General features: G+C 37.3%; 1 protein-coding gene across 16 annotated transcripts in view; it reads left to right on the top strand.

Annotated features, from left to right (window-relative positions):
• ZNF236 (zinc finger protein 236) overlaps positions 1–17,381 on the top strand; it is a 117,646-nt gene that overhangs the window by 6,701 nt on the left and 93,564 nt on the right. For all 16 annotated transcript variants that reach the window (XR_011441643.1, XR_011441641.1, XR_011441642.1 and 13 more), the window contains 2 exons: positions 12,307–12,449; positions 13,676–13,840. Coding sequence is in view for 12 of the 16 variants with exons in the window: in XM_023648002.2 (XP_023503770.1) it covers positions 12,307–12,449; positions 13,676–13,840 (308 nt within the window). In the remaining 4 variants the exon portion in view is untranslated. Of the gene's footprint in view, positions 1–12,306; positions 12,450–13,675; positions 13,841–17,381 lie in introns of those variants that run through there.

Genomic DNA, 17,381 nt, shown 5'->3' on the forward strand with positions numbered 1-17,381 from the left:
GTGAGTCCTCTGCTTTGGTTTTCCTTCTCATGATTACCTTTTCATCAAAAAACTTGCTGGGATCTTGCTTGAGTTGCACTGAATCTGCAGATCAATTTGGGTGGAATTAACATCTTTACAATCAAGTGTGAATCTGTGAACCCGATGTGTCCTGTTGTTGATTTACTTCCTCATTGTTTTCTCTCTACGGTGTTTTAGAATTTCAAGGCAGGGGACTTATACATATATTGTTAGGTTTAGTCCTAGGTATTTGGTGGTTTCTGGTACCACTGTTTATAGTGTTTTAAACATTTCAGTTTCTATATGTTGCTGATTATAGAAATACAATTGATTTTTAAAAATTAGTCTTGTATCCAGTGTCTTTTACATATTCATTTACTATTTCTAATACTTTATCTGTAGATTCTTGTGGATTTTCTGCTTGATCATATTTGTTAGTATTGACAGATTTATCCCTTCGTTTCCAGTCCTTATCCCTTCTGTTACTTTTGGTCTTGCCCCTTCAACTGATGAGAACTCTGGTGATGACTAAGTGCAGTGGATGACAGACGTCTTCGGCTTGTTCCCAACTCCAAGAGAATTATTCAGTTATTCTGTCTTATTAAGTAGGATGCTTATTGTAGGCTTTTTGGGGTACATATTATTTATCAGATTCAATAAATTTCACTCTTGTTTTGCTAAGCATTTTTAATCATGAATGAGTGTTAAATTGTATCACGTTTATTTTGCATTTATTGTGATAATCATGTAATTTTTCTTTTTTATTCTGTTGAGGTGAATTATATTATTTTTTTTTCTAATGTTAAACCAAACTTACCTCCCTGGAATAAACTAAACTTATTGTGATGTTAACCTTTTTGTGTATATCTAGGTTTGATTTGCAAATACTTTGGTTTTTGTATCTATGTTTATGAAACAGATTGACCTGTAAATTAAGATTGCCATTACGTTGTTTTTAAATCTTTGGTAGACTTCCCCGTTGGGGATTTTGAGATTTCTTTGGGTGAAATTTTTAAGTTACAGGTTCATTTTCTTAAATAGATACAGGATAACTCAAATTTTCTATTTCTCCTTGTGTCAGTTTTGTTTTTCTAAGAATTCATCTAAATTTAAAATTAGCATAAAATTCTTCATACTACTCACTTTTATTTATTTTCAGTGCCTCTAGGTGCTGTAGTTAGTGGCAGCCTTCCTCTTTTTCCTGATAGTAGAAATTGTGCCTTTTCTTTTCTTAGTCTTACTGGGCTTTATCAATTTTATTAATCTTTTTGAAGAGCCAAGTTTTGGCTTTCAATTCAACTTATGAATGTTGGTTTTATATTCAGTTAATTCCTTCTCTTTATCATTTCCTTCCTTCTACTTTATGTTTGATTTCCTGTTGTTTTTTTTCTAACTTTTTGATATGGATACTTAATTAATCTTCAGCCTTTCTTGTTTTTTAATATATGCATTTACAGTTGTGTGCATTAAGGCTATCTTTATTAGCCCATTTTTAAGTGTATCCTAAAAGTTTTGATATGGTATATTTTTATTTTCATTAAATAAAGTATTTTCTAATTTCTATCATGATTTCTACGTTGACTCATAAGTTACTTAAAAGTTGTGGCTTCATTACCAAACATTTAGAACTCTTTAAATTACTTTCTTTCATTATTGATTTCTAGTTTCATTTAATGTTGCAGAATAAAGCTTGAATTATTTTATTATCATTTGACACTTACTGAGACTTGTTTCATGTTTTATGCTCAGATTTGGTAAATGTTTTATGTGCATTTGAAAAGACTATGTATTGTATCTTTTTTTTTCCTGTTACTTACAAAATTGTAGTAAATTGTATTAAAAATTGTATTAAAGTCTCCTGCTATGATCATAAATTTATCTATTTATCCTTGTTTCCTGTCAATCTTTACGTTCTATCTTTTGAAACTGTGTTACTAACCGTATAAATTTAAAAATGTCCTATCTCCCTGGTATATGAACATTTTCTCCTTATGAAATACCTGCTTTGTTCTAGTAAGGCTTTTTGCCATAAACTCTCCTTTGTCTGGTGTTTGTACGGCTCTCCCACCACTGCTTTGATGAGAGTTCCAGTCGTATTTCTTCATCTACCCTTTTCTTTTCAGTCTTTCTGCCCTTTTATAGAAGTTATGTCACTTGTAAATAGCACATAGTTGGCTTTTCTTTCTCCTTTTTCTTTTTTTCAGTACAGCCTCATGATCTTCGTCTTTTAATTGACACGTTGAATCTAATTACATTTTAGGCAGTGCTTGATAAATTGGAGTTTGCATCTGACATCTCTTTTAGTTTTCTACTTGATTCATCATTTTATACTCCCTTTTCCTTCTTGACTTCTTTTGGCTCACTATTTTTAAAATGGTGCTTATCTCTTTCCATTAACCTGCTACATATGCATTCTTTTACTATTCTTTTTTGTTTTGGGGGGGGGGGTGAGATTAGCCCTGAGCTAACATCTGTCACCAATCCTCCTTTTTTTGCTGAGGAAGGTTGGCCCTGAGCTAACATCTGTGCCCGTTTTCCTGTACTTTATGTGTGGGATGCCTGCCACAGCATTGCTTGACGAGTAGTGCATAGGTCCATGCCCAGGATCTGAACCAGTGAACCCCAGGCCCCGGAAGCAGAGAGTGTGAACTTAAGTGCCGTGCCACCAGGCTGTCCCCTCTTTTATTATTCTTTTAGTGGTTACCTTGAGAATATGATATGATCTTTGACATATTATAATTTAATATAAATATTTTTACCACTTGCCGGGAAATTCTAGGATGTTAGAGCATTTTAATTCTAATTACTGCTCCCTTCCCCTGTCTTTTGTGAGTATTGTTTTTATGTACTTTACGTATAGTCTTAGACCTCAAAGACAATATATTGTGGTAAAATATGCATAACATAAAATTTACCATTGTAACCATTGAAAAGTACACAATTCATTGGCATTAGGTGCATTCACAGAGTTCTGCAACAGCACCATCATGTAGTAGCTCCAAACAGAATCCCTGCACCCATAAGGCATTCACTCCATGTCCCTCCTCCCCGCAGCCCCTGGCCGCTACTCATCTGTTTTCTGTCTCTGGATTTACCTATTCTGGATCTTTCATATAAGTGGAATCAGGCAATATGTGGCCTTTTGTGCCTGGCTCCTTTCACTTAGCGTACCATTTCAAGCTTCATCCATGCTGTAGCTGCATCAGTATGACATCCCATTTTATACCTGAACAGTATCGCATTGTGTAGATACATCGCAGTTTGTGCATCCATTCGTTTGTTGATGGACTTAATGTTTTTTAACTTTTTGACTATTGTGAATAGAGCGGCTGTGAACGTTTGTGTATTTGCTTTTGTTTGAACACCTGTCTTCTTTTGGGTGTATACCTAGGAGTGGAATTGCTGGGTCATATAGTAATTAACTTGTTTTCACAGCAGCTATGACATTTCAGATGCCCACCAGCAATGAATGAGGGTTCCAGTTTCTTTGCATCCTCAGCAACGCTTGTTATTTTCTGTTGCTATTTTCATTTTGGTTATCCTAGTGGGTGTGAAATGGTATCTCATTGTTTTGATTTGCATTTCCCTAATGATTAATGATATTGAGCATCTTTTCATGTACTCCTTGGCCATTTGTATATCTTTGGAGAAATGTCTATTCAAATATGTTGCTCATGCTCATTTTTTAATTGGGTTTTCTTTTTGTTGTTGTAAGAATTCTTTAAATATCCTGGATACTAGATCCTTATCAGATAATTGACTTGCAGATGTTTTCTTCCATTTTTTTAGTTTGTCTTTTCATTTTCTTGATAGCATCCTTTGATGCACAAAAGTTTTAGATTTTGATGAAGTCCAATTTACTTTTTCTTTGGTTGTTTGTACTTTTTTTTTTTTTGGAAGATTAGCCCTGAGCTAACTGCTGCCAATCCTCCTCTTTTCACTGAGGAAGACTGGCCCTGAGCTAACATCCATGCCCATCTCCCTCTAGTTTATATGTAGGATGCCTACCACAGCATGGCGGGCCAAGCCATGCCATGTCCGCACCCGGGATCCGGACCAGTGAACCCCAGGCCACTGAAGCGGAACATGCGAACTTAACCCCTGTGCCACTGGGCTGGCCCCTGGTTGCTTGTGCTTTTGATGTCATATTTAAGAAACCTCTGCCAAATTCATAGTTATTAAGCTTTTTCCCTATGTTTTCTTCTAAGAGTTTTATAGTTTTAGTTCTTAAATTGAAGTCTTTGATCCATTTTGAGTTAATTTTTGTATGTGTTGAGATGAGAGTTCAAATTTGTTGTTTTACGTGTGGATGTCTACTTGTCCACGAACCATTTGTTGAAGAGACTGCTCTTTCCCCATTAATTGTCTTGGTACCCTTGTTGAAAATGAATTGATGATGGATGAATAGATTCATTTCTTCATTCTCAGTTCTACTCCATTAGTCTAGGTGTTTATCCCTCTGCCAATACCTCGCTATTCTGATATTATACTTAATAATGTAAAGTGTCAAGTATACATTATACAAGTAAGACACTTTAAAATAAATAAATAGCCATTAAAATTGTAAGTTATTCTTGTGCTACCTAAAATGACCTCACAAACTCCTAGGGGCACACTTGATAAGCTTAGAAAACGCTCTGCACCTTTCTAGGAAATATTGTGAATTGCTCAGCAGTGTGCTGCAAACCACGGCCTTAATGCTCATTATTGCATTTATCAGCTTGAAAATGCTTAGCAGAGAACATTTTGTGGACCGGGTAAAAAGATGCAAAGTACACAAGTGTTAGGCAGAGGAGTGAAGTAGACACCCGCCTTTATCGTATTAATTTTCTGAAGATTATTATTTAGGAGAGCATCCAGTCTTTCTATCCCACAACTAAGACAAAGGTCTTTATTGGCTTTAAAGAGATTATACTTAAGTAAATATTAAGGCTGTTTACTGTAGAGAATAACGGATGGGATATATAAACCCTTAATGCCTTTGTCACTCTGGGGACTTCACTGTGGTGCCGAGGAGTGTGGAATGTAATGGAAATTCCAGGGATTGCAGTAGTGATGGCTGGCTGGTGTGGAATCGTGGTTTGCTATCTAGGGTAGGAGTTGGCAAACTTTTCTCTGAAGGGCCGGATGGTAAATGTTTAGGTCATACGGTCTGTGTCTGTAACTACCCAGATATACTGTAGGCTGAAAGCTGCCTTAGATAATGCATAAACCAATGAGTGTGGCCGTGTTCTAGTGAAACTTTGTTTACCAAGGAGGCTAGGCGTAGTTAGTTGATCCAAATCTAGAGGAAAAGACAGAAATACAAAAGAAAGTTGTATATTATAGCAATTTCCTTTTAAGTAAACTTTATATAGATGTAGAACATGCAGTGTTCTGCTCAGAGAATCTTCACAACTCATGTAATCAGCACCTAGGTTATATGGGTTATAGTAATCATATACACACACACAAACATATATATATGATTATTATAACCCACATATATACACGTACACACACACATGTAACTGCTTGTGTTAAGAAATGGGGCATTAACAGCACCCTGGAAGTCCTCATTGTGCTCCATCCAATCAATACCCATCCTCATAAGACAAACCACTATCCTGAAGTCTAACAACGTCTTGCCCATTTATTGAACTTTATAAGATGAAATCATACAGAATGTTTCCTTATGTCTGACTTCTCTTGGTCACTATGTGAGATTTGCTACATTATTGTGTTTAGAAGTAGGTTGTTCATTCTTTCTGTTATATGGTATTCCATTATGTGGACTGCTCCCATGTATTTACCCATTCTATGTTGAAGTGCATTTGCATTATTTTTAGTTGCTGGGTGTTAAAAATAGCACTTCAGTGAGCATTTGTAAACATGTCTTTTTGGTGCACTTATATTCACATTTCTGTAGGGCTATACCCAGGAGTAGAATTGCCGGGTTACAAGGTTTGCATGTGGTCAGCTTTGGCTGATGCTGCCAAATAGTTTTTGAGTCATTGTAGCGATTTTCCCTCTTTTCTGGCAGTATGTGAGACTTCCAGTTGCTCCATATCCTCCTCAATCCTTGGTTTTGTCTGTCTCTTTAATTCTAGCAGTACTGGTGGGTATTTTTTGTTGTACATTTGCTATAACTTGGATCTTCACTTCAACCCCGTGGGTAGGCAGGATGGAAATCATGCTCATCTCTGGGTGAAGAATTGAGCTGAGTGACAATCTGGTTTGCAGAGAACTCGCTCAGCACTTGGCAGGACTGAGACGACTCCTAAGTCGTGTGGCTCACAGTCCTGCACTCCTCACCGTCTCCCTGCTCTGTGACCTGTAACTCATATTTTAACTTAAAAAGTTACACCACTTTTCAGACATAGACATTAAAAATAGTATGTATTGTGTGTACATGTTTTATTGGAAATTGGGGCTGCATCTTGGGCTGGGCTGTCCACAATGCTCCGTGGCGCCCCTTCGCTCTACTTGCTTGTTGTTGCAGTGCTAACATAAATTGTGTGTCTGTGGAGATGCAAATAGAATATTGGCAGCGAACAGAATGACAGATTATTATAGATATATATATAATTAATTTTTTGCATTGTCAAAGGAAGCATTATACTCAGCAGTAGTACACTGCTGGATCATTCTCAGAAAGGCCCTGCTTCAGACTTTGAGCCTCGAAGTCTGTGATTTAGCCAGAAGGTGAGGCTATAGATACTTGAGGATTTATTCTGTTATAATTTTAACATACAGTAGTTTTGTTAAATTTGGATAATGTGTATGTCGTGTCTGAATATATATCTACCTGAGTTTGAAGTCTTTCTTTAGAAATAATTTACAGTGAATAAAAGCAAATATTTGAAAGAGGCTTGATAATTATTTTAAAAATAATGAGAGAAAATGTAGGAATATGAGGCATAAGAAGAAGACGTCACACAAATACGAATACTGACAAAATGGGCATTGAAAGCACACCCAGGTAAAGGTGAACTTGTTCCTGGAAATAATTGCAGCGCGAATATGAGTGACCTGACTCTATTAGGACCATTTAATGAGTTTATGAGCAAGTATCTGCCTTTAAGGCTGTCCAAGACATGCTTCATACCATTTATCATGGTACCAGTACCAATGCTTTGGACTCTTTAAGTGTCTCATTGAAACTACTCATGCTTTTGACAACGAGGGTACTTGGCTCTCGGTTGAATGTATTTCGTACTGAAAGAACATAAAGAGTCCTACGCTTACAATTGGTGTAAAATGCTGTCGATAAAATCCTGGTTCGTCTGCTGTTTTTATGCTAGGCTCGAGGTGGAAACCGGAGTCTCATCTCAGAAACTATGAACTTAAGAGGCGTGGAAGCCTGATTGGTTAGGAGGGCCTGAGTTGTGAGTTGAAAATTACTCCCAGCTTTGCCATGGGCCGATTGTGTGATTTTGACCAAGTAGCTTAATTTCGCTGGGGTCTTAGTTTCCTAAGCTGTACAACAAGGGTGTGGACTGTAGGACTCACCTTTTCTTCCAAGTAATTTTATTTCTTACTTAATTTAATTCTTTTTGAATAGGTAATACATTATAATGGTTCAAAATTTAAAAGTTGGGAAGTCGCCTTTCCCAGTCCTATTCCCCAGGCAGATTTCATACAGGCAACCAATGCGATTATTTTTTCCTACAGTTTTACAGGGATATTTACTGCACATACAGGCAAATGCATGGGATAGCTCTGCCCCCCCCTCCCTTTTTTAAGGAAATTATTGCATCTAGAACATACTGCTTTACCACTGAATACATTTTGAGGATTATGTTTCCATGTGAACACATTTCATTTCCAAATGAGAACCTACTTAATAGTAAATACATTTGACTAGATAATAGGGACAATTCAGAAAGTGCAAGAGTTTTCCCTGATACTACCCCCTCCTCTGTGCGGGCACTTTTGAGCTGACAGATGTTGTTCCCTCCTGGAGGAAGGCAGGTGCTGATGGCTGATGCTGTTAACCCAGGAGAGAGATTCTACAAAGGAAATACTGTACATACAGTTGAGCTAGCTCCTAGGAACAACCAAGGCTAAGGTATATATTTACAAAATAAGAATAGTTAGTGGATACCTAACAAGCTGCAAAAATATTAAATCTAGCTTAGGTAGCTCTGAGGTGGAGGGCATGAGTCACTGTAAAAGTAGGGATTAGAAATATTGGTCTTGAGAGCTTCAGACAACTGAGAAGAGACCAAAAATGTTACTAGCTTTTATCTCATCTCCAAATATTTAGCAAACATTTGTTAGGCACATATTATGTTCCAGGCCTTATATAAGGCTTTGGAGATAAACGATGAAGCAGGAAGGATTCGGGGCCCAAACACTTCCGAGTTTTACCTGAAAAAGTCTAGTTGTGTTAAAGCCTGAGTGCTGACAAATGTGGGCGGAGCAGTAGAAAACAGGAGACAGGAAAGGCAGAGTAAGAAAGAAGTAGAAAAGAGGAGAAAGAATGGTAGAGTTTAGCCAAAGTGGTACCAGTTTGAAGTAGGGGCAACTATCAGACCCGAAGATCTACTTGGTGACTTGGGAGAGCATTATGATATCAGAGGGTGAAAAAGTGGGAGCAGAATGCTGACGTGGTTAGAGAGCTAGGTTCTTGGAGGATTGTGGGGGGTGATGGACACAGGGAACTGAGGCTAGTGCCTGTTGAGAGCAGAGGATAGGGGGATCAGCTCTATTTTGGAAAGGTTTTTATTCAAAATGTAAAAATAAATGCAGATAAAAAGTCTGGGGTTAGCTCAGTTACTTTAGAAGCTGAAACTGATGTATCTCTTATTTTAACATTAAAAATGCCTTATCAAGATTTATGGAAAGCTGTTAAATGCACAGTGCTTAAGTGTTTAAGTCAGGAGGAGCAAATTTGAGTTAAATCCATGCAATGATAGGTTTTGTTGGAACTTGGTGTCATATTATAGAGAGGCATTTTGTATGAGATCAACGTAAGTTCTTGAGATTGGGGATGAGGACAGACCTTTGCCATTAAGATTTAGCTGGCTGGCCTGATTGCTGAGCCTGGTCTGGGGAGAAGAGCATTTTGTAAGATAGCTCTTCTAGTCCCGAGTTATTACAAACCAGGCCTGAAAGTAGTTATGGAATAATATGGTTATGGGTTGAGGGGTAGGACATGAGTAGGAAGGATGAGCATTGCAGAGATGGCTGTGCTTCTAAATTGTTGGTAGGCTCTGGTCTCTATAGCGTCCAGAGGCATTATCTTATTTAATCTGTGCGACTCTGAGATAGGCTTTATTATTTTTGGGGGTGAAAGATAGAAAGCTATTATTATATACTATTTAGAATCTATGTAAAGAGTTAAATTGCTTTTGAAACCCTTCAAATTTTTGTCAAGGAAAACAAAGCTGCTCAAACAATTTCTTGTCTTTGAGCAATCAGTTTTTGTTTAATTTTGATAGAGAATTTGAGTTCTGGGTGGCAGGAAGGGTGAACAGTTAAAGAGGATGGTGGTCATGTCTGTGTGTGTAATGTGACCATTTGGGAAAACTGACTGGAATTCTACCTGCTGGGCCTCTCTCGCACCAGTGAAATCTTAGAATGATCCACCCCTGTCCTCCTGGAGCACGGAAACATGTAGTTGAAAAATACTGTCCTGGATAAACTCTTAGATTTGAGCTGGATGCAGTAGCTTTGTGCTTATTTTGTGAGTGTGGCGAGGGGAGCTACAGAGAGAACTTACTCTGATTTGGGAAACATTAGGAATATGTATCGCCAAAAATCTCACGTGAAGTTCTTCTAGCTGCCCTTTATAAATGCAACTATCCTCAGGAGGGCTGACCATTAAGAAGCCACCATTCATTTGATCATACCTTACTTAGATCTCTAGCCTGTTAAAATCCAGTGGCCTCTGTGGCTTCAGAGATTCCCCCCCCCGCCCCCGCCAAACAGTGCATGTATGCGTAGATGTATAGTATTTGCAGGTCGTTTTCGCGGGGTTCATGGATCTCCTGAAGCCCATTCTAAGTAAGCATACATTAATTTCATAGACCTCTTTCTGAACAACAGATGCTCTGGGGACCAGAAATTTGAATGAATTTGAAGAAATGACAGACAAAAGAGGTTTTTTTGAGGCCTAGGACTCTGCCCAGAAAGGGCTGACTGAGTAGAAAGAAGACAAAGTGCAGATGATAGAGGCCCACCTAGTCCTGGGAGAAAGGAGAAAGGCTTCGTGCTTTCTTGGTGCAAAGAGAAATAGCCACATTTACAAAGTGTGTTCTCCTCAAGCACAGTGAAAGTGTAGCGATGCTGTGGACTTTAAAATTATGCTCAAGTGGAAACTAAAGCATGGATTCCTCCCCCTGACCCTCCAGTTACACTTTAATTTGAATTGTTGTTTTGAGTTTGTCTTTGAACTAAATTAATATATTATCAGTAGAGGAAAGGGCTTACTGAAAAAGTAATTTTATTATGTTTTGAGATTTAGTACAGAGGGAAGTCTTTCTTCTTAACATAAAAATATTTTCTGGAAAAGTTTTAATTCATAAGCAAAATGACATCATTTTTCAGTTTTAAATGTACAGTTTCTTCTCTCTTAGGGTTTTATCTGTCAGTTGCAGTTAATTAAATCCCTTCTCATTTTTGGATAATATATTAGGTAGTTTCAATATCGAGGCTATGAAAATTGTTTCATTCTATGTCCTGAAATAGCTTTGTAATTTTGCATTTTAGAAATTAAGTTTAGGAGCTCTTTCATTACTGTATTCAACCTTTAGGTTAAAACACTTACTACTCAGTTCCTAAAACACAGTTTTCAACAGATATTTTACTTGGACGTTCCTAACCTCTAAACTACTTCTTCCTGAAGTACAAAATTATCCAAAGGGCGTAATAATAATATATCAATTGATGTGGTCAACAATCATTTTATTTGGACTTGGGGAATCATAAAACATTTTGTTATTAGTTTAGTGTAGAAATTTTGAATGTATTGTCTTTGAGTAGCATGTGGATAAAGTTAAGAATAAATAGAATAAAAATCATGTTTATCTTTTCCTTAGTAGACCCATTTTGTTTATGAATGAAGTTTGAGTTTTTTGAATTACGTTAGTATTTCTCGAAACTGGAAATCACTTTATTCAAGGACCTGCCAGGAGAGGTTTTGAAGCTGCTGCCAGCTTTCTGCCTCTGTCTCTGCTCCCCTCCTACGTTGTTTCCAGCCCACCGCCCATCCTTTGGAATTTCACAGTTCTTGCTTTAATGCAGATTCTGCCGTAGGCGAGGAGGACTGTTGGCCAAACTTGGAACTGCAAGCTGTTTTCTCAAAAGAGGAATTTAAGGGTCTATCGAAAATTTGGAATGCCTGTGTTTGCCAACGGACGTTTGAGAAACAGAAGAGCTTGTTAAGCTTACTTGAGTCTTAAAATTAACCCCTACTCTACTTTCAAATTTCTAAATTCTAATATTTTGGGGTCAAATTTGATACAAAGAGTCATATGTGACATTTCTAGTCTTTGTATAGTTAATAGGTATTATATCTTTGTGCCCAAATTATAAGACGTAGAGTATATTTACTTATTTTAAAGAATTGTAGAGGTTTAAGACATCTTTATTTTGTGACATTCTTTACAAACTTTTGTGATTATTACATAGTTATTCTTATTTGAAAATACTTTTACGTTTATAGCCGTTTACCTTCCTGGGTTTGTAGAAGCACACTGTGAAACCTGAGGATTGTCCAAAGCATTGCAATCCTTTATCTTCCTAAACCATAACTATATGAGAGAACAAAAGCTTTTTTCTTTTTGAGTTCATCTTGATTTGTAGCAGTTTTCCGAGGTAGGTGGAATTAGTGAATTAGCTTTTATATTTCCGCTAGAGTTTTGTTTACTGAGTGATTTAAGAAGCAGTGTGGATTACTGATGCACTCTCAGGGACTTAGAGGTGAAGTGTCTCCCGATTTGTAGTGGCTTTGAAACAACATTAGCATGTAGGCAAGGTTAAGAGACGTGGCGGCTTTTGTGTGTCTTTGCGTGGGCGTGAAGCTTTTGTGTGTCTTTGCGTGGGCGTCAAGCTTCAGGAGTTTAGTGTCCAGTTTCTAAAAATCCTACTAACAAATATTTAGAATTCTGTTGGCCTTTGTCTCAGTCATCTCCACGTTTCTCATTTCTAACTTAAAAACATGTCCATTTAAAAAATTTAAGACATCGCTAATTTCATCCAAAATCTGTCATAAATCTCTGACATAATTTGGTTTCTAAACAATAACCAAATAATTTAGTTTTATTTATGCGATGAGAATAACAACTGGTATTTATTGTGTATACTTATGCAATTTTATAGATGGAGTTTTAACATTGAATGCGGAGAACACTAATTATGCCTGTCAAGTTCCAAACTTCCATAAATGTGAAATCTGTCTGCTATCTTTTCCAAAAGAGTCCCAGTTTCAACGCCACATGAGGGATCACGAGCGAAATGACAAGGTATGTATTTTCAAAAGGGATATCAGAAATGTGAGCGTTGAAACTGGAGGTATTGTAAAAATCAACATGTAAAATAAAAATTTTTCTCATGACTTAGATTCCTAAATTGTGGAGTGTTTTATATTATATAAATATTTTGACCTTTTGTTTTTAGTTGTAGTTGTATTCCTAGACATTATTAGGTAATGAGAGAGAGAGTTTGTCTAGTGAATCTATGTATATATTGAAGTTATTTATGAATGGACAAAGAAATACTCTTAAAATACAACTTTTCCCAGTAGTTTCGATTTCCTAGGTGACTGAGCACAGAATTGGTTTATCTTGATGTGTTTTTCTCCAGCAGAGTGTTACCGTTTTATTATCTCGAATACCATTTTAAAATGGTATTTGAGGTATTTTAGATCGTATTTCAGCAGGGAACAACACTATCTTAAATAGAGATTTGAACACTTTTTTGCAGTGCCCCTTGTGGGATATGTCAAAGATGTTAGTGTCTTGATGGAATGGTCTGCCTGATAGATGGAAAGTGGCAGTTAAAACTACAATTAAAAAAGTGATTGCCGACTTTTCTCTAGGTTTGGAGAATGTCAGCTAGTGAGCCATTGAGACCAGAAAAACACCAGGGATCTCTTCTCTAGAGAACAGTGTATGACCAACTCTGGCTTTACTTTCAGCATGAACGATAATGCTGTAACCAGTATCCACTGGCGTTATCTTCCCAAGTTCAAGATGTGAAAATACAGACTCATTAGGGTCTTGATATTTCAGAGAGAAATACCAGTGATTACTTTATCTTTCTACAAGTAAAAGGCATTTGGGGAAAACTTTAGAGTGGGATAAGCAACTCTTTTAAAATCTAGTAAAAATTTTGATGATTACTTATTTTACTTAAAGTGATTTTGTTTATAGCCATGGAGTTGGTCAGAAAGGAAAGGAAAAATCCTACCCAATGGGTGGGAGTTTCTCACGTTTGTTTTCTTAGAGGCTGCATCCTGATACATTTATATGCCGTATTTCTTATTAGAAATGTTTTCTGTATAGATGTGTTGTCGTCCTTATAATTCTTTGGTAAATTCTGTAAGGAGCTTTACTGTGTCCATTTTGCGTTTATTGACTTCAGAAGTTCCTTAGAAAGATTGTAGATTCTGGTACTTGTGAATATTTGAATGACATTTATTGTGGAAAGATTATATTTCAGTGGCTTCTTGACTTTTCTCTCCAAATAGCCACATCGATGTGACCAGTGCCCCCAAACATTTAATGTTGAATTCAACCTGACACTTCATAAATGTACCCACAATGGGGAAGATCCTACCTGTCCTGTGTGTCACAAGAAATTCTCCAGAGTGGCTAGTCTCAAAGCGCATATTATGCTGCATGAGAAGGAAGAGGTAATTGATTATTTTGGCCTATACTTTGTTAACTGATCTTTAACATGCATCTACTATTTAGGAGGATTTTAGGTATAAACTAGTTCAAAAAGCCTTTCTTATAGATTTCAAGGAGTTAATTATCATTAAATTTGCCTGGGCGAATCTTCAGTTTACTGATAAACCTTTTATTTTCTGGCTATACCTTAGAGCAGAGACATTTTAATGTGTAGTATATTTGGAGGGTCAAAATATGTCCATGTTGGCTAGAAGAGACCCCCCCCCTTTTTTTTTTTAACAGAAATTAACTTTTGTAGGATTCTGTAGTGGCCAAAAGTAGATTTTCTGCCTCTGAAGATGGTAGAATCTCCTCACTTTGCTCCTGGATCCCCTGACATGTTTGAGAGAAGAGAAGAAATGCGTGATGACCCAAGGCAGTTTATATATAAAGTGAACAATCCTGAAAGGAGCCCAGGCGTAGCCTTGGGACAGCTTCAAGGCTGACAGGCTACACTGGCCATGTGTACAGAAGAGGCCTCTATGTTGCTGGAGTGGATGCGCCTAATTTGAAGTGTAAATGGCTGTTGCTTTAAAAATAGCACACCTTCCCCCCTCAGCCAAATTATTATCGTAGAAAATTAGGAAAATGAAAAAAAGTAAAAAGGAGAAAATAAAATTACCTCTAATCTACCATCCAGGGATAATTATGGATAGCTATTTGGTATATTTTCCTCCTGAGACAGAAAAACAAGTACAGTATTTAATTGCATATATAAAATTTGCATCTTAAAAATTGAGTTCATACTTTCCATGTAGCTTTGTATCCTCTTTTTATATATGCCTTTAATTTTTAATATTAAATAATTTGTTTCTATCTTTTTAAATCTTCTTGTATCCGTGATGCATATTTATTTTGGAAAAAGTTAGAAACTAGACATTAACTAAAGTAACATTGTTAAAAGAACCAGTAATCACACCAGTTGGAGAGAGTGCACATATAGTCTCTCAAGCTTATTTTTTTGCTGTACATGCTTTCCACAATAGTTTATATATTTAAGAATAGTTTTTTTAATACAAAAATAGGTATGCTACTGTTTGGTAACCTACCCATTTCCCTTAATATGTTGTAAATATATTTTCCCCCTTTTCACTTACTATATCCTAAATGTTTTCCTCATGTCAATATTGTAAATTACTCTAAGTCTTCAGCATCTAGACATAGCATAGTGATATTTGATCATTTCCTTTATTATTTAACATTTAACTTGTTTATACCTTTTCCGTATTATAAATAATACATCTTTATGTGTATCTTTAGTTATTTCATTAGGATGGATTCCTACAGGTGGGTTTACTGAGTTAACAAGACTTTTTTAAGTTCTTTGCAGAATGCCCCCTTATGTTCTAGAGAGTGTGCTGCTTTATGCCTTCCCCTGCAGAGCGTAGGCACGCCTGTCTCACTCAGCCGTAGTGCAGTGCTATTCAGAATTGGCCACTGTTTTACTTTTAAAAAGCAGAAAATGTTTTTATTAAATAATGGCGTATTAAAATATTTTGGAATAAGTTGTATGTACACATAGTAAGAAAGCAAGAGTAGTGAAGGGTACATGGAGTTGTCAAGTCTCTGTCAACCTCTGACTTCAGTTCTTCCCCAAAAAGCAGCTTCTATTAGCAGTTTTTTGTGTATGCTACTAGGGGCACCTGTGTATTTATAAATCTCCTCTGCACCCCTTTTAATACAACCCATATTATTCTGTGCCTGTTTCCTTCAGTTAACTGTATCTCAGGTATTGTTACACATCTGTTCATCAGAGAGCTTTCTCATTGTTTTTTGTTTTTGGTTTTTTAAAATTAATTAATTACTTTGAGGAAGATTAGCCCTGAGCTAACATCTGCTGCTGGTCTTCCTCTTTTTGCTGAGGAAGATTGGCCCTGAGCTAACATCTGTGCCCATCTTCCTCTACTTTATATGTGGGATGCCCTCCACAGCATGGCTTGGCAAGTGGTGCATAGGTCCACACCCGGGATCTGAACCGGCAAACCCCAGGCCACTGAAGTGGAACATGCAAACTTAACCGCTGCACCACCAGGCCTGCCCTAATTTATTTATTTTTTGAGGAAGATTGGCCCTGAGCTAACATCCGTGCCCATCTTCCTCTACTTTATATGTGGGACGCCTGCCATAGCATGGCTTGATAAATGGTTGGTAGGTCTGTGCCTGGATCCAAATGGGCAAACCTGGGCTGCTGAAGCAGAGCTTGCGAATTTAACTGGTATGCTACTGGGCTGGCCCTGTCTTATTGTTTTTAACAGCCACATGGTATTATCATAATCAGCAGGTCACTATTCTTAGACGTATACAATGCAAGCAAAGCTACAGTGAGCACTATGTTCATTTACAGATTCTGGTTCTTGTGACTTGCTTAGAGATACTTCCCAAGTTTAAAACTGCTGTTTTTCACCTCCCACCGTGTCTTCTAGTGCAGTACACATAGAGATTTCAGGGGCGTGAGCTCACATTCATGCCTCCAATCCAGTCCCTCCTGGCAGGGCTCCCGTGTGCCTCCCCTAGTTCCTGTTTGTGTGTCCCTTCTCCACAGTGAGGACCCTGACTCCCACAGGCCAGCACATATTCACTCCCTTTGCTCAATCCTACATCACGTCTGCAATAGTTTCACACTTGCTTGGCCCACACCACTGTAAATAAACCTACTAAAAAGCAGTCAGAACTTAAAGTAAGTACAGGGTAATTTGATTCAGTTTGCTTTCTATTTTAGGCCCACTCCTTCCTGTTCCTTTTTTTTTGGTGAGAAAGATTGGCCCTGACCTAACATCTGTTGCTAATCTTCCTCTTTTTGCTAGAAGAAGATTGTCCCTTAGCTAACACTGTGCCAGTCTTCCCCTGTTTTTTTTGTGCGTGGGACGCTGCCACAACATGGCTTGATGAACTGTGTGTAGTTCTGCGCCCGGGATCCAAACCCATGAACCCTGGGCTGCCAAAGTGGAGTGCGACCTTAACCACTACACCACCTGGTAGTGCACCCTTGTTCCCATTCTTGTGGTGCACAACCCTCAATCAGCTGCCCTCCATCAGAGTTAGGTTAGTCTGACCACAAAGACAACCCAAAGCAGAGTGGGGATTTAGTTTCTGAATATTTGGATATTAATTTACATTCAAAGTCAAAATGATACAAACAAGGAGCGCTCAGAGAAGAATGGCTCCCTCCCGTGCCCTCCGCCTCACTCCTTCAGCCTTTCCTACTAGTTGTTCTGGTTTGTCTCTGCTGTGTTTCTCTTTGTAACGATATGCAAATGTTTGTATGTTTCTTATTTTCCTTTTCTGGTTTATTATTAATACAAACGTTAAAAATCAGTTCGTATTTTTATTTTTTATTTTGATTGCGTTAAAGTTTCATATTGCTACAGGGGAGAATTGAACATGTTTACAATAGTGAATCTTTGTCAAAACATCACTTAGTAACATTTTGTTCATATGGATTCAGTACATTCTTTAAATTCTTAAATGTTTTAAGACTTTTATTAATATCATTTAGGAGGATCT

Source organism: Equus caballus, chromosome 8 (assembly GCF_041296265.1).
Source record: "Equus caballus isolate H_3958 breed thoroughbred chromosome 8, TB-T2T, whole genome shotgun sequence".
NCBI lineage: Eukaryota > Metazoa > Chordata > Mammalia > Perissodactyla > Equidae > Equus > Equus caballus.